Source organism: Lytechinus variegatus, chromosome 18 (genome assembly GCF_018143015.1).
Source record: "Lytechinus variegatus isolate NC3 chromosome 18, Lvar_3.0, whole genome shotgun sequence".
Taxonomy (NCBI): domain Eukaryota; kingdom Metazoa; phylum Echinodermata; class Echinoidea; order Temnopleuroida; family Toxopneustidae; genus Lytechinus; species Lytechinus variegatus.
In genome coordinates, this window is record NC_054757.1 from 7,585,267 (window position 1) to 7,609,802 (window position 24,536).

General features: G+C 34.4%; 1 protein-coding gene across 1 annotated transcript in view; it reads left to right on the forward strand.

Moving 5' to 3' along the window:
• LOC121432164 overlaps nucleotides 1–18,627 on the forward strand; it is a 59,983-nt gene extending 41,356 nt beyond the window's left edge. The window contains exons 20-36 of the mRNA XM_041630019.1: nucleotides 2,086–2,208; nucleotides 2,612–2,728; nucleotides 4,221–4,340; nucleotides 5,266–5,382; nucleotides 6,126–6,236; nucleotides 6,740–6,856; nucleotides 7,114–7,233; nucleotides 8,287–8,403; nucleotides 9,282–9,392; nucleotides 9,969–10,088; nucleotides 11,824–11,943; nucleotides 12,450–12,539; nucleotides 12,840–12,959; nucleotides 14,279–14,395; nucleotides 16,596–16,718; nucleotides 18,118–18,348; nucleotides 18,599–18,627. Coding sequence (XP_041485953.1) covers nucleotides 2,086–2,208; nucleotides 2,612–2,728; nucleotides 4,221–4,340; nucleotides 5,266–5,382; nucleotides 6,126–6,236; nucleotides 6,740–6,856; nucleotides 7,114–7,233; nucleotides 8,287–8,403; nucleotides 9,282–9,392; nucleotides 9,969–10,088; nucleotides 11,824–11,943; nucleotides 12,450–12,539; nucleotides 12,840–12,959; nucleotides 14,279–14,395; nucleotides 16,596–16,718; nucleotides 18,118–18,348; nucleotides 18,599–18,627 — 2,003 coding nt within the window. The remainder of the gene's footprint in view (nucleotides 1–2,085; nucleotides 2,209–2,611; nucleotides 2,729–4,220; nucleotides 4,341–5,265; nucleotides 5,383–6,125; nucleotides 6,237–6,739; nucleotides 6,857–7,113; nucleotides 7,234–8,286; nucleotides 8,404–9,281; nucleotides 9,393–9,968; nucleotides 10,089–11,823; nucleotides 11,944–12,449; nucleotides 12,540–12,839; nucleotides 12,960–14,278; nucleotides 14,396–16,595; nucleotides 16,719–18,117; nucleotides 18,349–18,598) is intronic.
• Nucleotides 18,628–24,536: the final 5,909 nt, after the last annotated feature.

Here is a 24,536-nt window from a genome sequence, read left to right on the forward strand (position 1 = left end):
CCTGATGTTTTTCCTCAAATCAAGTGAAATGGGGTGTCGGGGGGAAGTTGGGTTGCAATTGCATACAAATTAGCTACGAATTTGCATTTGATCAAAGGACATACACTTATTTTGTGGATTTACAGTTGATTAATTGAACAGAAATTTCTTCTTTCTGATGCAGCCTCGCCGATGGATGGGTTCAGTCAAAGTATGATCAGGGGCCCGTCTTACAAAGAGTTGCAATTGATCCGATCAATCACAACTATGGAAAGCCAGCAAAGTCAACATAAGAAATGCATGTTTGTTATAAAAAAAATATGAATGTATATCCATGAATTCATTGATTTCTTGAAAATTTGGTGTGATCTCTTTTGTTTACAAAGGACATTTTGCAAATTTCCTGTAGAAAAAATTATGACACTGATGGATTTCCATAGAGTTACAATTGATTGGATCAATTGTAAGTCTTTGTAAGATGGGGCCCAGATAGTTGGAATTTTTCAAACTGTGCTTTGGCTTATAGCATATTCAATCCCGCCATGTTAAACTACTATGAATTTTTTGTGTATGTCATCAAACAAAAGAACATACAGTAGTTGATCCTGAAGTGATGATAACCTGTATGAAACACCCCCTAGATTATTTTTATTCCATCAGTGATCGATAGCAGATAGTGCCAGTGTGAAGAAGCCTATAGAGATACCATGGAGAAATTCATACTGCCATATAAACAAAAATACATGTGTTAAAATTATCATACATTTTAACGCTTTTAACATTTTCATATTGTAATATGCAACATTCTGGTGTATACTTTGTCATCTTTGGGTGTACATGAGTGTTGAATTAATCACGATACATTCTTGCAGGTGAAGGCTCATTTTCAATGTCTATTCTTATTATTTTATGGCGGAAGAAATGGATTAAGTTGAATATAATTTGAATTGAACTTTAATTCGAACACAATAAGTACAGGAAACTTGTTTGATGACAGTATTCAATACCCATATTGGTAAGGGCAGTGCTACAGACACAGCGGCAGACCGACCCAATTCCGACCAATTATATGTGCTACGTGTGATAATGTAGGTTTTATATTGGTTTTGTTGTAACCAGGCCTGCCAACTAGTACATTTTAGGCGTATTTAGTACTTTTTACAAAATCATAATTGAGAAAAATCATCTCTATATGTCTCTATTTCATAAAATGTACACAAATATGGTTATAAGATCAATGCAATTTCAGGTTTCTTTTTTTTTTCAATCATTTTGTTAAAACCAGGGTGAAGATATACACATGTTTTAATGTTTTTTTTTTCATCTGCAAGAGCAGTGCGCATTTTAGCTTGCATATGCAATTTGAGCGCCGCGATGAGCGAGTGCGCCAAGCATTTTATTATGAAATACAATTTTTTGGGAAAATACAGGTTTTTTTATCACAGAATACAGTTTTTCATTCCCAGAGGTTGGCAGGTCTGTGTAACTGAAGTGGATCAGGAAAGCCAGCAAGCCTACTAAAGCACACACTTAAACAGAAGTATACATAATCTCCTTGAACGTTTACATGTATCTTCTGTAGAGGTGTTGTGACTTGGGAACAAGGCTCTGGCCACAAGGTCTGGGGTCCTTATCCCTCTGCAGCATTAAGTGTCTGTTGGCAATGTGTTTGTCTATATTCTCCACTCTCCATCCAGGTGTAGTGAATGGGTACCTGTTAGGAAGGAATTATTTGAATGCATGATCAGAGTAGCCCTGCTAAAACTAGGGTAACACCACTTGTCAAAAGTCTGTGCTTGTCATTTAACCGGAATCCCACAATAAAGATGCTATGCATCTTTTTCAGTCCCCATTGTTCTGTCTATGGTGCCTTATGATTTGTGCAGCTGCTTGCAAAATTCCTGCAGATATGTGCGGCTCTTGCTTTTGACACGGTACTTAATGGTAAACAGCATTTAGAAACATTGTATTTAATACGCATTCTATAAATATTGCATGTTGTTGCTCTTGATAGAGGGGATTTAGAATATATACTATGAAATGTTAATTCAATTACACATACACTGTACATCAAGAAATAACTCCATTTTTAATTTGATTTCACAGTTAATCCCTGTTTTCCAAACAACCCATGTCTTAACGGAGGGATGTGTATCCCGGAGGACGATGGGACATTCCAATGCGTGTGTGTCAATGGCTACACAGGCTTCTCGTGTGCCATACCACCAGGTAATTCATTACTTTTATTCTATTCATTTTCAAAAGCATGGTTGCTAATGTTGAGCTGGAACGAAGAGTGCTCCACCAGATGGGCTAAAGAATATATCACTTCATTGTTGTTTTCAGTTAAGAAAAACTTGATACTCTTCTTAAAGCAAGAAATGCGTGAAAAATACATGTTTTCAAACATCATCATTATCATCATCACTATCCTCACCTCTTCATGCCATTTAACAAGATATTGACAGGCTGATATCTTTTAACTTTAAAATTAATTAATTCATCTTTTAAACAAAATCAATTTTAACAAGCTGTAGACTAATCATATTTCATTTTTTTCCAAAGTTAAAAATGATTTTAGATGTTAGTGAATCACCCCCTTGAACTTCTGTTCTGTTCACACCCTTTGCAGATCCATGTAATTCCTTGCCATGTTCCAATGGTGGGACTTGCAGTCGCATAGGACAAAGCACCTATTTCCTTTGTAACTGTCCCGTCGGTTACAGTGGTGCTACTTGCTTGAACAGAGGTAAGAGAACATTAAAAGAGAATGAAACCTTTGAAAAAGATAGCTTGTGTGAAAAGAGAAAAATCAAAGAATAAGATCAACGAAAATTTGAGAAAAATCGGACAAATGATGAGAAAGTTATGAGCATTTGAATATTGCGATCACTAATGCTATGGAGATCCACCTATTGGCAACACGACAAGGATGTGTGATGTCACATGTGAACAACTTTCCCTTTGATGGACTATAAAATACCCTCAAAATGTCTCTTTTTGCTTTTTCTTATTGCGATATAAATTATTTATCCGTGGTGTATCCATTCAAAATCTGTATTACATGCCCTCCTCTAGAAAGAACATGTGATCTACTGATAGATGTGATAAAAGAGGCAATTTAAGTGAAATATATTACTAAAGTAATGGGAAGGGTTATTCACAAGTGACATCACACATCTTTGTCGCATTGCCAATTTGAGGATCTCCATAGTTTTAGTGATCGAAATATTCAAAGGCTCATAACTTTCTCATTATTTGTATGATTTTTCTCAACTTTTGGTTGATCTGTTTCTTTGATTTTTCTGTTTTCACACAAGCTATCTTGTTCCAAAGGTTTCATTCCCCTTTAAAGACAATTGACCAAGCCTTCTTGGTGTATACTTTAAAGTATACGGTGTACAAAGTATACGGTGTACAAATGATCAGGAACCTGGAAATGCGAAAAGAAGGAACCCAAAATTGAAAAAAATCTTTAAAAGTAAATTGCATATCTGACAGGATTTAACAGTAAAGTACCAGACAAGTAAATGTAAACTGTAATATATCATGCAAATTTATTTAATCAATTAAGAGTTAGTAGATGATTTTTTGACATTTTACATATAGAGTTAGTGATTGCTACTATATTATGACATTGATATATATAGTTAATTGTATCATTTGACTTAAAAGTGTATTTTGTCCATTATCGTAAGAGTTGTACGTACCTTTGACCAGCATTTGGGAAACACTTTGTACTTTCTACAGCAGTGTTTAATGCAGTCTCATACATTGATTTTTGACTTCCAACTCCATTCACTCTACACAATTGCACACGTATGTAAAAATCAACCAGTGGTTCCCAAAACCATAGTTTGACCCTTGAAACTTAAGAGACAATCGCTAATGCACTTTGACCTTTATCCTCTTAGGAAGTATTTTGAGTTTTAGAGTTATTTGTGAAGCGTTATGGCCCAGTGATTTAGTTTTCGGACTTTGAAACAGAGGGTCGTGGGTTCAAATCCCAGCCATGGAGTAATTTCCTTCAGCAAGAAACTGATTCACAATTTGCTGCACTCAACCCAGGTGAGGTAAATGGGTACCGGTAGGAAGTAATTCCTTAAAAAGCTGTGTGTGCTATGAACACCTAGCTTAGCCGGGTAATATAGGAGGGCCTTGAGCACCTAACAAGGTGGATATGTGCACAATATAAATATCCTACATTATTTTCTGATATATCCTAACTTTTGTCTTCTCAGATCGATGCATACTAGAGTCTCCTTGTCTGAATGGAGCAACATGTCTTCCTGACATCAATTTGGCAACCTACCAGTGTATCTGTCAACAGGGATTTAAGGGCGTTAATTGCCAGTTCCCTGGTAAGTCGACCCTTTTAAGACAATTGTTCAATCATTTCATTAATCCCTGACCTTGCAGATAGCCTTCTTATCTCTGGAATATATTTACATTATATTTGAATCCTAATATTATTTCTATTATTTTATATGTTTTATCATAACTATTGTGATTACATTTATTATTGTCATTGTCATTATTTTTATCAGTATTAAACCCTTGCTAAACAAACTTTGAAGGGTTGGAATTAGGGTTCAGCCAGGGAAGGGGGGTGGGGCGGCTGTTGGTTCGGTTGGTCTGCCCGTCTATCTGTCTGTCCATTGCAAATTTGCAGATCCAATTACTTCCTCAGTTCTTGCTCAAAGCTTGTGACACCCAAATTGGCCTTTATGTGAAAATATGCGAAACATATTTTGTTTTAATAATATGTTAGAAACTAGGTTGCCATGGTAATGCCGCATTTTGGCAGTAAATCATGGAAAAAATGTGTGGAGCAAACTTCTTCCTCAGTTTTTGCCCAGTGCTCATTAGATTTGCCACTTCTATTTGTGAGTACATTCAATTTAGGTCAGCCTACTCTTATTCCGCCCAGTACTCTCATTGTCAGACCAGTATTTTGATCACTTATTTCAGTCTTGCCATTTCTGCAGTTTTCAGATTCTCCCATCATCTTAATGAAAATGACCAGATATGGTGACTCAGTGGTAGAGTTCTGACCTCACGAAAAGGGGATCATGGGTTCCATCCCCAGCCAAGTCATACCAAAGACATTGTCAGGTGCTCAGTGTTAAAGAATGGCAAGGGTAGCATTTTTAACATGCTAAGCACGTCCAACTAGGAGGATAGTCACATAAGAGATAAAATGGTTTCTGTGGATAAATAAGAATTTTAATTACTATGACTATTTTAGTAGCTCAATGAAAATATATCCTCTTTTGTCCAATGAAGATATCTGCTTCCCGAACCCATGCCAGAACCAAGGTACATGCTCTTCTGATGCTTTTGGACAGAGTTATACATGTAATTGCCCTGCTGGATTCCAAGGGTTGAACTGCCAAACTGTAGGTAAGAAAGAGGATTTCACAACGTATGGTTGGAAAAAATAGCTACGATGGATAACCCTGACATGCCATTTTATTTGGTCTGTATTCTTTGAAGATAGTTTATAAACTCAGAACAGTGTGCTTCCTCCTGACAAGAGAGGTTGATAGAGAGATAGAGAAATAAAATGAACATCCGATACCTGTAGCACTTGTAATCACTTTCTGCCTCATACAATTTGAGGCATGTATGCTACAACTTGGTCATTTTAGTACTCCCCATATCTGACCATAATGCCAGAAGTAAACACAAGCGTTACACCAAACCCTGCTTGTAATCCTCACATTTTGAGCGTGGAACGTTGTGGCCCTGTGGATTAGTCTCCGGACTTTGAAACAGAGGGTCGTGGGTTCGAATCCCAACCATGGCGTAATTTCTTTCAGCAAGAAATTTATCCACAATGTGCTACACTCAACCCAGGTGAGGTAAATGGGTACCTAACAGGAATTTATTCCTTGAAACGCAGCGCGCGTAACAGCTGCACTGCTAAAGCCAGGGTAATTATGCTGCATATACTGTAGAGCGCTTAGAGACTTCTGACAAAGTAAATAGTATATAATCAAGTATAATTATTATTATTTTTTTCCAAGCACAGAGACCAATTGGCATTATACCAATGCACATTTATCCATCATTGATATCTAATGAAATGAATTATTCTTGAAATAGCACACATTATGCTTATTATGATATTTCTTTTATTCTAGATTTGTGTTTTACGAGCCCGTGTTCAAATGGAGGAACGTGTTTATTGCAGGGTGATACAAGACTTTGTCAGTGCTTGCCCCAATACAGTGGAGACCGTTGCCAATTTAATAGTAAGTATATAGTACACGTCAATAAAATGTGCCTTCCTTGTAGTACTCTTAGAAGGAGATGATTGTTTTGGAGAAAAAATGTCAGCTGTATGGCTCTTTTTTTTTTTACAAATTAACATGTCCCATGTGGTGTAAAACTTTTTTGGATTTGTAGTTAAAATCACGTTTTTGAGCAAATTGGGGTCTGAAATGCATTTACATAAATGCTGCATAATTCTGATTTGCATGCATTGCAAAGTCTGTCTAAAAGTTTATTTAGACTCAAAAGAAAAAGTAATGAAACATTGTGGCACAAGCTATCCATGTAATTAATTTACAATTTATTTATTTTTTTTTGGGGGGGGAGGGGGGGAGTGAGCTGAAGCAGTCCCCCAGTCTTATTTTGTAGCTGTGATCATTTATAGCAATGTAGTTGAATCCCTCTCTACCCAAGGAGTTTTCCTTTTGATCTCTTTCCCATTGTAAAGGAATCTTAATATTATGAGAACATTGTTTTGTTTTAGATCCATGTCTGCCTAACCCTTGTGCAAATGGAGGGACATGTACGCTAGATTCGTCAGGGCAGTTGCCTATTTGCCAATGTCTGCAAAGTTTTACTGGGCCGAGCTGTAGCGTTCCAAGTAAGTATCTTCTTCGTCTTGTTCTATTTTTTAATTCTCCTTTTTCTTCTTCTCCTTCTTCTTCTTCCTCTTTGTAATCTTTTCATTCCACTTATTTGTCCGTTTCCTCTCCTCCATCTGCTCATTTTTCTTCTCATACTTTTTCTTGCTTTCATTCTCCGTCTCCTCTTCTCTGTCTTTACCCTCCTACTCCTTTTTACCAACATCCTTTAATTTCTACCCCAATTTAAAGCCTTGTTCTGTTTCTTTACCCCCAGATCCTTGTGTGAATAACCCTTGCCAGAATGGAGGAATCTGTCAACCTTCCCTGTCTGGTGCTTCCTATACCTGTGACTGTAACGACCTTCTCTGGACAGGACTCAATTGCAACACAGCAGGTAAGCATACATAGTGCTGGACGATATCAAAATTATGTGATATTAAAAGAAAAACTATTTAATATTTGATAATGGTTTTATGATTTTGTTGATATATGGCGATAACATGATATGCCCGAAATATACATTATGAAAAGTTGATCACTGTTTATGGACCACAAATGGTGCAGTGTATTGCTTTAAATCAACTCAAACTTCTTAAGTTGATACCCAAATGCCTAGTCTTCATGGACAAGCACCACACATGTCACCCTCCCTTCTCTCACAGAATTGCAGCTTGTGGTGAATGTATACAATGAAGTTTTAAACTCGGCAATATATCTTAAGGATATAATGTGTTATCAGGGATATTTTGCTGGCAATATTTAACAAATTGAAATCAAATACTGACCAGCACTGCGTATACATTGATAAACATGCACATCTGTGTTGGTATGATCAAATTTGTATGCCTCGAATTGCCTGAAGCATTACGTTTTAGGGATGTCTGTCCCATTTTCTTTTTTGCCAAAGCTAAAGTACTATTTGATAGATCAACTTCCTCCTTGGTGAATAACAATGATCTTGTAAGCTATCAGGGCTTCTACGTCAAAGGTTATAGGTCATGTAGGTCATTAGATAAATTGGAATTCCTTGTTCTTGCAATAAATGAAGACCTGTGTTAGGGATCATTCTCAATTTTAATTCTTGTTTGCATAATAGAGAGATAATGGTCTGATTATATTTGGGGGATCATTGGGTCAGAGGTCACAATGGTCATTATATACCTTTAAATATATTCTTGCAATATCTGGAACACCATTTTAGCAATCAATGTTAAACTTTGTGAGTGGGGATGATCAGATTAGAGTTTTGGGTCAAAAGGTCAGAGGGCAAAGAGGATGTTTTTTGAAATTTAAAAGTTACACGTTATGTAAAATATGTTATTTGTTTTGCAATGGTGGAGGCATGAATCTCAACTGTGTGCAGTCAAGGATGTATATAGTTCATGCAACAACAGATGAGTAAACCACAAGTTTGGTGATTATGACACTCTTTTCCTTCTTTTTACAGTTATCTGTGTAGTACTTCCTTGTCTTAATGGTGGTACTTGTATCCCATCTCTTGACGGAACAACCTTTTCATGTCAGTGTCCTGTCGGGTATGGAGGAAACCTGTGCAGCATAAGTCGTAAGAGAGAGTTTCTTTTCAAAATCACTTTCACTAGTTCGCTGTAAGAATACTATTTTAGATTACCTTGATTTTGCATTTGTTCCTCCAAAATTTGTCTGAATATTCATCAGAGATATATAAAAGAACATATATTGGAAAACTTAATATAAAAGGAAAAATGTTATTGGTACAGGGACCATTTGCACTGAAAATGGTGTACAGTATATGTTTGCTGGTACTCAATGGTCCAGTCATAGTAATGAAAATAATAATGATAATATTTTTGTAATGTAAGCTCTATTATTTAAAAAAGTAGTAATGGTACTCATATTACTACAACTCCTGTTTACTTCTAATATTTGTATTATTCTTTTAACTATTACTATTAGTTCTGATGTAAGAGGAATACTATAATTTTTCCTTCGTTATTCTCGTTCTTGTTATGGTTGTTAATCTCCCTCTATGCCTTCATCTTCTTTTTTGGTCTTATTCTTCTTCTTTGTTGTCTTTGTCTTCTTCATCTCTATTCTTTCTCCTCCTCCTTCTTCTTCCTGTTCAAATTCATAATTTTATCATATTCCTTCTCCTTATTTTTCTTCTTTGTTTCTTAATGTCTTTCTTTATTCATTTTCTTTTGCTATTTCTTTTTCTCTCTCGTAGATTTTTCTTTTGTTCTTTTTTTATTTATATTTTCATTCTTTCATTTTTAATTTTTCTCTCCTTTCATTATATTTCCTGTCAGTCTTATTTCTTCTTCTTCTTCTTCCTTTTTTCTTTCTTCATCTTATTCTTCTCACCTCTTTGTCCTCTTTTCCCCCATCCTCTTCCTTCTCCTCGTGTCTTTCTTTTCCTTATTTTCTCCTGGTTTTAAATTTGTCATTCTCCTTTTCTCTCAGTGCCCTGCAACTCCAACCCCTGCTCTAATGGAGGAACCTGTATCAGTGATGGCAGTACATTCAGTTGTGCTTGTCCTACGGGTTTCCTGGGTGACAGATGCGATATTTCAAGTAAGTCTTTAGCAATTTCTCATTGATGTATTGAACTATGTATGTGTAAGTGTGATATTGTAGACATAAACTATATCGCCAATGTGATATTAAAATTTAAAACGACTTTAAAGAAATTGATTTTAAAAGAGTAAGAAATAGAGGACACAATCCAGGAGAATTGAAAATGCAACATTTTGAAATATGCATATGAATGCAAAATGGAAAATCTTCTGAAAACACTAAATAGTTTATCAAAATTGATTTCTAATATTATGGTAAGGATATACAGTATTGGTCCCTTAAGTTTTCAAAGAATAATGTGAGCCATAATTTCTTTCAATGGTGTTACTATAGCGATTTTCATTACAAAGACAATGATTTTCTTTCAGTTTTTAATACATCCTGAAGTCATTAAAAATCAATCTCTGAAGCTTTTAAAACACAACTAAAAACATTTCCTATCAATGTTCTTAATTTCACCTTGAGCACTCTAAAGAGTGGATGTGGCGCTATCAATGTATTATTATTATTATGATTATTCTTTTGTGCTTTGTACAAGTCAGCTAACTGAACACTTTAATTATTTTTTTTCAGATCCTTGCCAGCCGAACCCCTGTGTAAATGGAGGTATATGTGGCGTTACATCACAGGGCCTTCAGTTCACCTGTACTTGCCCCAGCTCAAGATACTTTGGTCCAACGTGTAATTTACAAGGTGGGTCTATCCGATAGAACTATCAACTATCAAGGTACCTTGTTTGAGTCGCGTCTCTCATGCAAGAATCCCGCAAGTGGCCTTTCATTCCCAATTCTGATCCTTCATCATTGAAAATATAATGGGGAATGGAGCAGGAAAGCCACTATGAAAAGATGCAAAGTGTCTCAATAGTGGGATTCCTGCTAGAGCATACGTGTCGTACGGGACATTTTGACAACAATTTCTAGTTTCCTAGCAGAATGAAATATTTTTTTGTCACTGATAAAGCTATAATGGGTAGTCATGTGAAAAACTAATAACCAACACATGAAAAATGATTTTGGGTAAATTATATGTGGAAATGTTGTGTGTCGTATGGGACGCAGAAATGTCCCGTACAACAAGCAACATTTTAAGCTGTAATTCACCTATGGACGACATATTTCTGTTGGTTGTCAATTTTTTGCATGTCTATCCAGTAGTACTTTAATATTACCACAAAGCAAATTGAAGTTCTTCGTTTATTTGGACAGCAGGTTGAAAAATGTTGTGAAAATGGTTGTTTATTTCTAGCATGGAATCGCCCATGCGGCAAAATCTTTTGACAAGGTACCCTAGTGTAACTACAGGACAATTCCATAAAATATGTATGTCTGACCCCTTTATGTAGGACCTTCATGAAATTTTCTGTCTCTGATTTCTTGTTCTTTTGACTGTCTGTCATATTCACAAAGGGCAATGACTTGGTCAGTTTATGAAGTAAAGTTAGACTTGAGAAAAATGGGGGTCAGCCGTACAAAAAAAGTTGATCATTTGATGGAATTGCCGTACATTTATTGGAAATGAGTGGATTTAATCTACATTCTTGTTGGGGAAGTTTTTTAGGAAATGTTCTTTGAGAAAATGCTTCACTGATAGCATAAGTGTCTTTTGCCTTTTTCTTTATATATGTATACAATACAACATGTCATTCCAGATTGTTTTTAGCATTTGTGGCATCAAATGTGAGAAAGTATTCATAGTCAAGATACTTTTTAAGCCATTGCACGTGTATGCATGTTTATAAAAAGTCATTGACAGGAGGGGGATTTTTAGAACACTGAAGACCTGAAAATTTGCAATATGTTAAAGTTACATACTGTTATAGTTAACAGTGCTCCATTTAGAAGTGAAAACCATGATGTAATGGATTTAAGAAAGCCTCAGAACCCCCCCCCCCACCCCCAAAACAAGTGCGCACATAGTAACCAAGCATACTTATGAATATTCAATATACTATAAAAGCACCCTGTGGATTAAATTCCTTGCTCATGTGCATGGGTACCATGGCTGGGATCCAAATCTGGACCCCCTCTTACAAAGAGTTACGATTGATCCGATCAGTCATGACTCTATGGAAATCCATCAGTGTCCTAATTTTCTTCTTTGAAAAATTGCACAATGTCCTTTGTGTGCAAAGAGAAGCACAGTGAATTATCAATAAAACAATGAATACATGAATATACATCATTTCAAGAATATATTTTGAACAAACATGTATTTTAGATGTTGTCGTTGCTGGCCGTCCATAGTTGCGATTGATTGGATCAATCGTAACTGTTTGTAAGATTGGGCCCAGGACTGTCATGTGTCTAGTCAGGGACCTTAGACCACTCGACCGTGGCACCTCTACTGGGGAAATGATTCACTGTATTAAGTCATGACCAATGAATTGCATCACCCCTCTTCAATTGTATTTTTTTTGCATCATCAGATGGCTGCAATCCTGAAAATCCTTGCCAGAATCAAGGTGTCTGTAGTGCTACTGATTTCTTAGGCAACTATATTTGCACCTGCCCCCAAGGGTGGTCTGGTGAAATCTGCCAAATTTTAGGTAAGGGTCTCACTTTTATAAATACAGATAATGAGATGATGACAAAATAATTGTTACAGAGATATAATATTTATAGTGATGATGGTGATGATGATGATGAAGTTGATGATGATGGTTGTGACTAACGTGATGAGGATGATGATGATGAAGATATTTAAGATGTTGATGAATAATGTTGACAAATAGATCATTTAGATTAGATTAAAAATGGAATTCTCTAAACAGTGATTTAAAGGGTACTTCGAATTACATTAAAAAATAAATTAAAGAGCACAATACTTGCCACTTATTGATGTATTCAAATCATGCTGAATGATTCTGATTATTTTTTTAATGTTAGTTAATTCTTAAAATTTGTATGACTTTATTGTTATTGTATTTCATTATTTTGTATGTCAAGGGTTGCTTGTTTACAGGTTTTTTACTTTTTTAGCAATCCTGGTATTTTATGTACTAAGTTGTTTATATATATTATTGTAACTTGATTTTTATCTTATGCCAAATAGTGATGCTGCCACATGGTGTGGATGATAATAATGATGATTACTATGGTGATGATGATGTTGATGCTGCTAATGATGCTAAAGACGATGATGGTGATGATGCTAAAGACGATGATGATGACCCTTAAGATAATTGTGATGATGATTGTAATGATGATGATGATGGTGATGTCAATGATAATGATGGTTGAGATATGTATGATGATCAAGAGGAAATTTATCAAGATGAACATAAAGATCGTGTTTAATGTCAATGTTTTCAGGCTATTTTTATCAGTAATCTGTATCATAAATGAAATACTGATTAACTGATTGAATATGCTTTGCGAATTATTTGTATACTACCTACAAACTCTTTTATCAAATTTTTCAACATTTTCAATGTGTCGACAGATCCCTGTGGCGTAAACCCTTGCCTGTTTGGTGGGCAGTGTTTTGACGATCCTTCGCGAGCAAGTGGATTCAGATGCGTATGTACATCTGGGTACACAGGAGAAACATGTAACCTGATTGGTGAGTCCATGATTATTCCAGGCTTTGCCATCTTTTAGAAGTGTCTCAAGGCTTTTTATTTAGCTTCCTTCGTTAGGTTTGAGACTAATTGATTTTTTTTAGTAATCTTAATTTGATACTACAATATAAATAAAAGTCATAGTAGAAGTGCAAGAATCTTACTGGCTTATACAAAATTAATGCAAAAGTGAGAAAGTGCCTTATGTATTATTGTTTGTTGACTCATATTAAAATATATTTTCTGTGTGCATGCCATGTTTGGTTTAGAAAGCTTTAATAATACAGCACTTCTTCTGTAATGTTTTCAATTTTTATGCCACCTTGTACAGTAGAATCATTGAAACACTGTCTCCTTTTCAGATTTTATAGCAATATTCTGGTATGAAATAATATTGCTTTTATAACTTTATTATCTTGTTGTAGAGGTTCATTTTGCATGCCAGGTGTTCTTGTTTGGAAGATACATGTTCGTTTTATTGTGAATAGCTTTTTTATTTATTGAATTGAATTATATATAAAAGGAATATAAGACTTACTGTAGATCAAGAATGACCTATTGTATTGCATTTTATTGTTTTTTATTAAGACACGTTGCTTCTGCGGTCTTTGAAGATTTCATTAATGGAGAAAGCAAGACAATCTTGTTCTGTTTATACTTTGTGAAGCTAATTGAACTTCAGTTTGTAGTAGTTATTGATGAGAGCTAATATATTTCACTTTAGCATTTAAAAATGCTTACATAGAGGAGCATTAAGGTCTGTAAAGTTGTACTCTCAGTATTGGCTACTGTATCGTTTGGAACCGTCGTAGTTTTGGTCTTTGTTGATATTGATAGTAGATTTAAACAGGGCTAAGCACTTTCTTTCTCTCCTTTGAGAAAATATTGAACTTCAGGAGCTGTTAGTCAATTGTGTACATCTGTAGGTAGGATTTGCTACCATTTCTGACACTACAATATTTTCTACGGGTCTGCATTGTAAGGGATCTCTCATGAAATAACATATCTTCAAAAACGAAATAGGTTAGATGTGTTTATTCTATCAGCAAATTCTGAAGCCATTGAACCATTGGTTCAATGGCTTCAGAATTTGCTGATAGAATAAACACATCTAACCTATTTCGTTTTTGAAGATATGTTATTTCATGAGAGATCCCTTACAATGCAGACCCGTAGAAAATGTTGTAGGCAGAAGTTATAATGAGCAATTGTAATTTTTGATGCTTTGTATACTGTTGCTGAGCTACCTGCATAGCCTTGTGGCAGCAAGTAGACCTTGAGTAGAACTAACCACTCTCTGTCCGTACGATCACTCTAATAGACCTATGCAGTGCAACACCCTGCTACAATGGAGGAACCTGCACGTTGATGAGTGGAGGCAATGACTATGACTGTACCTGCTTGGAAGGGTACTATGGAGATCAGTGTCACTTGCGTCGTAAGTCCAAATGTCATGGGGTCAGGGGTCAAGCGTGCATGTGATCTCATCCATCATCCATCCTCCATCCATATTTACCCATCTTTCAGTATTCCATGATTCATATATCATTTATGTTGCATTCTTTGCTTTTGTATTTTGACTTGAGTGTTTTGAAATTAGTTTCATGCAAGCTAACATACTAACAAACTCTGGCTGTTGGAATAAATTTTCTACCTGTTTGATATTTGTTTTATTTCAGCTAACCATTTTCCCATGCTAACTGCATGTCTTTTGTTTATGATAAAATATTTTATAATGTTTTATCTTATTTTCATAATTTGTTTAAATTCTTCATGCGAGTTACACATATCTTTTTAGGAAAGGTATTAGGATGTTTGTTGTTTGCACTGTGTGTATCATTTGTTTGTTAGTCTTGTTGATTTTCCCTATTCCATAATGTTATGAGCTTATATTTGTTACATTTTATCTCACCATTCATTGAATAACTTGACTTGCGTGTAATGTTTTTTGAAATGTATAAATGTCACCACTGGTTACTCAACTGTACCACCCAAAATACACATACCCACCATTTTTACCACTAAATGGATCTTTGCACCTCTTTTCACACCTCATCTCCATCTGCCCCTCATCACCTGTCCCTCATGTAACTATGCTCCATCTACATCCCTACATATTTAGGTTTATTTTTATTTGGTGCAATGCCAATTCGTCTAATTGCCAACTCATCTACTAACATTTGGTCTACCATCAGTTCGTCAAATATCCACATGGTCTAAGTGCCATTTTGTCCACTCACCATTTTGTTTAATAACCAGTTGGTCCAATAGTCATTTAGTCCATATACCATTTGGTCTAATTAGAATAAGTGTTAATTGACAAAATGAATGAAAATAAAACAAATAGTAGACCAAATGGTTATGAGACAAAATGGTCATAGACGAAGTGATGGTTAGACCAAATGGCTGTTAGACGAAATGTTGATGGACAGAATGGCATTAGACTAACTTAAGGTAGACCATGTGGTTAGTGGACGAGTTGGCAGTGGACGAATCGACAATTTACCCACAATTACCTGCTCATCGTAAGCCTGTAATGTACTCATGAATAATCTTGACTCTTCGTCATATATCAATATCCTACATTACATCATTATCTTTTTCTTAAAGGGGAATCCAGCCTTGGCCATATAATGTTGTGTTGGGAAGGAGAAAAATGAATTAAACAGAATGGTGAAAGTTTGAAAGAAATCGGACAAGCAATAAGAAAGTTATAGCTGTTTTAAACTTGAGATCACTAATACCATGTAGATATCAAATTGGCAACTGGGTAAGTAAATTATGACAAGGGGCAAGGACAATTTTCCCATAGGCCATGTACTTTATTATCAGGGATTTGTGGTTTTCTCCTAATTACCCATTCCCCTGGGACAGTAATCTAAATATAACCCAGGTAGTATATTGTTAAATGTCCTCATGAAAGAAAAATACAATTTGAAATAAAACTTTTGGGGAACATGACATTTTAGCCATAATATGTATTGAAGTACATGGAAGAGCAGTCCTTGCCTTACATCACTATGACATCACATAAGTGGCCAATTTGAAGTCTCCATAGGTATAGTGATTACCAATATTTACAATTTTTAAAAATTCATAACTTTCTTGTTATTTCTCCAATATTGTTCAAACTTTCACCTATCAACTTGTCTGATTTTTCTTTTTCTTATAAAAACAAGTTTTTATTTGGGTTGGATTCCCCTTTAAATCATTAAGAACGACAGATTACAGGTATGTTCTACAATTTAGTAACATCATAGTTTCCATTTATTGCTGAGTAACCTTTATAGAATATGATGCATCTCTAACTAATGACATTGATTAAAACAACAATGATGGTAAAAATGACAATAATAATTAAATAGTAATAAATAAAAATAAAAGTGATATTAATAATGATGATTCTAAGCACCCTCGTCTGTTTGAATCTTCCCTACATGTATATGATAGATAATGCATATCATTAATCATTATTGTTATTGTTATTGTTAGTATAAGTATTATTATTATTATTAATAATAATATTATTCTTATGATCTCTATCATTATTATTAGTATCATTATGGCTATTACTAGTACTATTGTTATTATCTTGTTATAAATCTTTTTAAAATGAACTTCTTTTTTTCTTCACCAAGATCCATGCAATCCTAATCCTTGTCTCAATGGTGGTGTGTGTAATTCCAATACAAACACCGAGCCGGTCACGTACACCTGTACATGCTTGACGGACTTCACTGGTACTAACTGTGAAACCAACGGTAAGTTTCACCCAAAAAAAAATCACTAGGGGCACGTTTCATAAAGATATTACTATCCTATTAATCTCTCAGTTTCACATATGCATAAAATGAAAATGAGTGATAGATTACCAAATTTTGATCTCCTTAAAAGAGAAGCTATGAGATATTTTGTTATTATTATTATAATTATTTTATTCCACATTTCAACAAAAACAGTTAACAATAAATTTACAAGAGAATATACAATTACAAAGTGAAAAGGGAGGTTTACAGAACAAGTCCAGGTTGCCTGGAAAAGGAAAAAGTTAAATAAAGTACTGTAGCCCGCAGGCTTCCTCCCTGACCTGGACTTGTATGTTAACACCCCAAAAAAGTACATTCTTTTAAAGGTGACGAATGTGAGAATTTCTACAAGAAATGGTTTTGTTTGTGAATATGAAGTAGGCATCACTAGTACTGTATTCTTTCATTCATTCATATAAAAACGGTAAAATTTATGTTTTACAGAAAATATATATAAAGAATGTATGTAAAAGTTATGTAAAATAATTTGATTTGGTATTATTTATGTTCATATTACGAAATAAAAGTCCCTTTTGTTATCTGGTATTAAGAGTGAAGAAAGAAAAAAAAAAGAGAGTTACAATTATGGTAACTTTGGCATTGTTGTGACTACCATGAAAACCTTGATTTTGATTGGCTTCTGAGCCCTGTTACCATGATGGTTACAGTTATGGCAAAGTTGCGATAGTTTTAGGTCTCTGTGGTATGGGCTCCTGTAGTTGGGTCAATAATACACTTAATAGTCAAGAAAATTCTTAACCATATCCAGTAGGAATTCTTAAAGCATTGTTTCTTCAGTAATCCTGTCATTTTAGCATAGACAATATAGCAGGGAAAGTGATAAAGCCACTATGAATGACGCTAAATTAATTACTGATTAAAGATGTTTTAATCAGGAAAACTGTCTTTCCTCTTCCACTAATGTCTGTTTTCCCACTTAGCAATCAAAATTTAAATTAAAAGTGTAAAAAGCCTGGTAATATTTTGAATGTTGTTTCTTTCCGGTGTAAGATAATTAATCATTTCTACTCTGTGGAGTGGAGCGTTGTGGCCCAGTGGATTAGTCTCCGGACTTTGAAACAGAGGGTAGTGGGTTCGAATCCCAGCCATGGCGTAATTTTCTTCAGCAAGAAATTTATCCACATTGTGCTGCACTCAACCCAGGTGAGGTGAATGGGTACCCGGTAGGATTTTTCCTTGAACGCTTTAGCGCTTAGTAATATGGTGGGTCAGCTACAGCCAGGGTAATAATATGATACTAAGTATCAAAGAGCAGTTGAGTATATACACATAGTAACTGCGCTATATAAATGGACATATTATTTTTATTATTACTCTCCATTTGTATTTTCAGAGCTGATTTGTCCAATCCCAAGTCAATTGAAGTGTTCAAACGGTGATTGTGTTGATGGACAGCGCTGCAACATTTTTGTGGATTGCCCAGATGACTCGGATGAAACAAGCTGCCCCTTCCCTTGTCAAAGTGGAATGTTCCAGTGCACCTCCATCCTGCGGTGTATCTCTTCATTGCTTGTCTGTGACGGGATCAACCATTGCCAGGATGGGTCGGATGAGGGACAAGTGTGTAAGTATTTGTCAGTGATAATTTTTTTTTAAATACCTCCCTAGTGAATACCCTAATCACTTTCAGAAATCACCTATGTAGTGTTTAAATTTTTGTTGATGTCATTTGGGACATTGTTTACCCAAGAGTTGGGGGGGGCAATGTTTTGCTGTTCCTCCAATCATACCCAAATTACAGTACAATCCTAGCTGTTGGTTTATGTCCATCAGACATCACATTTGAATCTAAAAAGCAAATCCAATCTTATCAGGTTTCACAAGAATGGAAGGGGGAATGTAGCATTATACCATTTCAAGAATTGTACAAAAGGCTGGTAAACTTACTTTCAATGGGGTGAATATAAATAGGCTGAAATTGGTTATGAGTCAAATCCTAGCTTTCAGGGGCCTGTTGCAAAAAGAGTTGCAGTCAAATGTAAGTTTACTTTAGCCAATCAGAAGCGAGTATTAATGTCATGTGATTGAGTTGTGTTTAATTGCAGCTCTACCTGCAATGGGACCCAGATGTAAAATCATACATCAGGGAGCATTTCATGCAACAAATAATTACTGATATTCAATGAAAACTGTTATAAGCTACCGAAATCATTGCATCTGATTGGCTGAGGGCAAATTTGTCAGGGTAAATCATTTACAAAAAATGCTTAATGAAACATTCAGTAAAAAAAAGATAAAAAAAGTAAAAGTAAAATAAAGCATTATTCGAATTTCCACAAAGAAGAAACTGTCATGCTTCTTTTTGAGGATGAGAATTTCCCATATGGTAATTAAAAATGGGTGTAGCAACTGAAAAATACAGGAATTCTTGTATTTTGACTCAAATACTAGCTTTCAGATGATATAGATTTGAATTTCAAAAACAGCAAATAGGTCTTTTCAGGATAGAAAAAAGAAGGGTATACAAAGAAATATTATCAGTTCCAAATAGAAAATATAATTCCATGCTTCTGGTGAAATGATATTTTTTCACCATGTGGTAATTATAAATAGGCGTGGCAACTGAAAAACAGACATATTACAACTTAAATCCTAGCTTACAGATGTTGTGATGTAGATTATAAAAGAAAAGTAGCAAATCAGAAGTCTTGTCAGGAGAAAAAAAACAAAACAATCAATATATTTTCCATGGAGAAAAAAATTATGCTTCTTTTTGAGAAGGAAATTTCAAAGCATGCGGTCATTATAAATGGGCGTGGCAATTGAAAATTGCGGGAATACTTGTATCATCACTGAAGTACCAGCTTTCAGATGATGAAACATTGATTTGAATAGAAAAGAAAGAGTGGGAGTCTTGCTTAGAAGGGGATAAACGCAAGGATAACCTACAAAAGTTGGTTTTAAAGTTACATGTACATGAATGAGAATGACTGAATGAGATTGAGATTCGCACACCATGGGGTAGATGATATAGCGAGGCCGACATCGTGACTCATTTATAGAGTTAACAATTATTTGTCAGATTTATTAATAGCTTTAAGGAGAGTGAGAAAGTATGAGGTATACCAGAGAAAGAATAGAAAAAGGTTTAAAGCCCATAGTATTGGTAAATCTCCCAACAGTACATGTGACTTTTCCAATTTATTTCTTGAAATCTGAAAGTGTGTGTCCCAAAACAGGTATCGTGTAAAGTATTTGAAATAAAGAATGTGATTCTACATCAAAATTAAATATCTTGTTTGTATATAAAAAAAACTCTTCTGAAGCATGGAATAGGCTGAAAATTTCAGGATCAGGGGTCCGTTGCATAAAAGTTACCATTACAGTAACTTTGCCAAAAATGGCAACTATCATGGAATCCTTGATAGAATCCATGGTAGTTACCATTGAATGGCAAACATACATGTACCATAATAGTAACTTCTATGGAGCTGGCTTTATAGCTTTCTGATATCCAACTATCAAATTTGTGAAATAAGTGCTCAAAGGGCTATTTTAAAATGAAAATGAAAATTTTTTATCGAGATCAAGATTCAAAATCTTGTTATTTCTTTTGGAAAAAAATAATTCATGTCAGTCTTGGTTACCTCCTCAAAGAAATAGTAATTTTCTTTGAAATGCAAACAAATATAATGAATTCAAATGCAAGACAAACAGATTTAGAAACAGTATCCTCACTAACCTTGTACTTGTGCTTCATAAATATTACAAATCTTAAATGAAATAAATTGACAATTTTTTAACATTTAATCTGCATTCTTAGCAATTGTGAATTCATTTTAATTACCATAATTTTATTGTGTTTTAAGAGTTTATCATGAATGATTTCATCATTCAATCATATGCATTCTTCTGGTTTTTGTCAATAATTTACTGTGCAAAGATTACGCATGTGAATATTTACATGTATAATTGTCTGTATTTTTTACCATGTATGTTGCAATACCCTGTAAAACATGTGCAATTCATTGTTTTTTACTGCAATACAGGCGTATTGAATAAACCATTAAATGAATGAATAAACAAATGAATGAATGAATGCCAAATTCTTACAGTATGCAAAATTTGAATTCTAATGGTTGTAAATACATTTAATGACCATTATATTTTTGTAATACATGTACTGGAATTTTATAATTTTAGTACAGTTCACATTACTGACCCTTTCTCCAAGCTATAAATGGGCTTTAAATTAGTCATACATTGATTTAAAGTACAAGTAATGATTTAGTATTTCATTATTATTGTTGAGAGTTGGAGTGTAGATTAAACAAGATGAGGTCAATTGTCTGAATGGAAATGAATAAAGTTTTAAAGATTTGTTAATGGTAAGATCTACATGTATGTAGCAGAGTAGTTTATTCATTCTATTTTATCATTGTTTGTGTTTTTTATCTAAGTTTTATTGTAAAATGTGCATTTATTATGAACTGCTTTGTATGTAGTTTATATTTTGTATTTCATCTGTGCCTTTAAAGACGAAAAACAAACATTTGAATTGAACTTGAATGGAGCTATTCCAAATGCTGCTGAAAAGTGTGCAGTTGCAATTGATGGAAATATGATTGCCTTCATCAAGCTAGTACCAGTCTTAAAGGGGAATGAAACCTTTGGAACAAGTTAGCTTGTGTCGAAACAGAAAAATAAAAGAATAAGAACAAAGAAAGTTTGAGAAAAATCTGACAAATAAGAAAGTTATGAGCATTTGAATATTGCAATCTCTACTGCTATGGAGATCCTCCTATTGGCAACGCGACAAGGATGTGTGATGTCACTGATGAACAACTTTCCCTTTGATGGACTATGAAATATCCTGAAAATGTGTCTTTTTGCTTTTTCGTATGGTGATACAAACTCTTTATCCATGATATATTCTATAAAAATCTGTATTACATGCTCTCCTATAGAAAGAATACATGTTCTATTGATAGTGCAATAAAAGAGGCAATTTAAGTGAAATATAAACTAAAGTAATGGGGAGAGTTGTTCAAGAGTGACATCACACATGTTTGTCGCATTGCCAATGTGAGGATCTCCATAGCATTAGTGATTGCAATATTCAAAAGCTCATAACTTTCTCATTACTTGTCCGATCTTTCTCAAACTTTCGTTGATCTGTTTCTTTGATTTTTCTGTTTTCACACAAGCTATCTTGGTCCAAAGGTTTCATTCCCCTTTAAGTCCATGTTGTACACTACTTGCCATGTTTGTGATATTTTTTAGAATGTTCTTTAAATTGATTACTGCAAGAATCTGTATTTAAAGGTAAATGTACATTTTGCAAATTATGCTCATATGATGTTTTCCACTGCACATTGATTGTGTTGCTAAGTATGTTTTGTGTACGAGAGAGGGAGAGAGAGAATGGGAGGGATAGAGAAAAAGAAAGGAGCAAGATAGAGATAGAGAGCAGTGAACACAAGAAAACAGCATTTCAGCATTTATATATGTTTATGTGTTATGTTCAGCAGTATCTTTCGATTTGGTGTCATTGTATAGTAAATGGAAAGGGACAAAACAATTATGAATTTGAGTTACCTGTACATATTTTTAAAAAGTTCATCTGTTGCAAAGAAAGTAAAGATGAGGAAGTGTAAAAACAAAACTTGAAATATAAATGCTACTCTTAATGTTTCTACTGAATCCAGTAAAGCAATGTAGCACATGGCCTATTATGGAAATAGAATTTGATACCTCCATGTGCTTTGGAAAAAAAGATAAGGAAAGTGAAACTCATCGAATGTATTAGTGTGTTATATACCCGGTACTCATATATGATAAAAAAACAAGAAATATAGCTTAAATGTTTGGCATTCAGAGAAAAGGGGAAGAAGAATAGAGTTTGCCTAATGTCACATGTCGCATGACACTGAGTAATGATCGTGGTTGTCTGAGTTGAAATACTCCAGTCTTAAAGTGTTAGTTTGTCTTTGAGTTGATACTTCAGCTCCCACCGTTTGGACGCCAAATCCCTCCCAAGCAATCAACAAAAAGGAGAATGAGTTGCCGAGAATTATCCAGTATCCAGCTGAGAGTTAGTATAGCTTGATGATTTAAAAGGAGGCAAAGACGATTATCATGTGGATCAAGCTTTAGTTCTTGCTATCGCAAAGTGGGATTTTTATGTTGGAAAATTCTTTGTAGAATGTAGACTCCTAAGCTTATCGGGCTTTGTATTTGCTAGATATTGTCAACTTGCATCCAAACCATTCAGTTGATGTGAACTTGTTGAACCTAACATGTTTTTTTTTAATGTTTTCTGACAGACCCAAAAAAAACTTATCAAGAAAAGGCTTAATTAAAAAAAAATGTTTATGCCATATACTGTCTTGTGATAAAGTACAAGTTTTTGTTGGTAATCTCCATTAGCTTTGTCCTGTATGTATATACTGTATATGTCAATTTTATATTGTTTGAATAAATGAATATCAACTCTGTTTGCCCTTAAATACTTCTATCTATCCCGGTATATGGCATAGATTAAAAGTTCATTAGAAATCTAGGACTTCCACATGTGTATGCTCTTTTAAAAAAAATTATGCACATTGATGTACCCAATTGGAAACTGTGACACTGCCCTCTAGTGTTCTGACTCAGCATAAGATCTTTGAGTACTGATATTGATTTATTGTTGTTTTGATGGCGAACAGAGCAATCACTCAATAAGAAAATGCCTGACTAATACGCTATAGAATGAATGCATGAAATGGAATTCGCATAAAGTAAGATTGAGAAATATCCTTTTAGACATCTATATCTTTAGTCCAAGTTTATAAAGAGAAACAATTTTGCATGTATTGTTGGAATTGAATCAGTAAAAAGTAAAGTGTGTATTGTTTTTTTTTATTATGAATAGTTTTTGTTATCACAATCTTATGTCATCTCTATAGATGTTGCAAAACGACTATTGATCGTTCTTTTCTCAAAAGCTATGATATTTATTTTTGAAATCTTGTGATAGGCGTATAGGCCTACTCATTTTCTGTTGAACTTCAACCAATTCATTTCTGAAAATGAAGTTTAATATCATCCTCGCTTGAAAGGATTGAAAAAGAGCAAACACTAACTGTCATCGTGCATGATTGTTACTGTCCAGTAGTAAACAATTTGTCTCTTTCTTGAGCATTCAACCACAATCCGTGATTGTTTTGAGGTGAGTGCCCTATACACACTATGAATATCCTTCTTCCGAATGGAAGACAATATAAATCAATAAATGCCAAGTTGACCCATCCACGCTTCCGTAAAACCTTTATTGAAAATTTGAATAGTCAGTGTACTTTTAAGGACATCTTTTAAAGTCCCTTTTAAGAAAGTCCTCGCCGCACTAGATCAAATACTAGCATTACTTTTTGATGATGTATCTTTGCTTGTTTGCTAGTAGGATGATCAAAACTCCTCTTCTATCTTGTATATTTCTTTAATTAAAAGAAAATAAATATTTCCTTCTTTTGAATTAAGATTAAAGGAGTTTCTAAGTAAATCTATATCTCTTGTAGAATAAGAGATCTGTGTAAAATGATAACTTCTCTGATAAAACTGGAGGAGAATTATTTGTCTTTATTCTTTTTTACATTGTCAACTTATACTGAAATTCTGGGAAAGAGACTGCACAAGAGACCTACACATTGTCTTTAACCCTGAACTTATTAACAAGGATTTATTAAAATTTTAGCTGTTATACCATCTAATATGAAAAGGTAAAGGTTCAGATTTATTATTATTTTCTCCCAATATGATTGTTCTGTCATT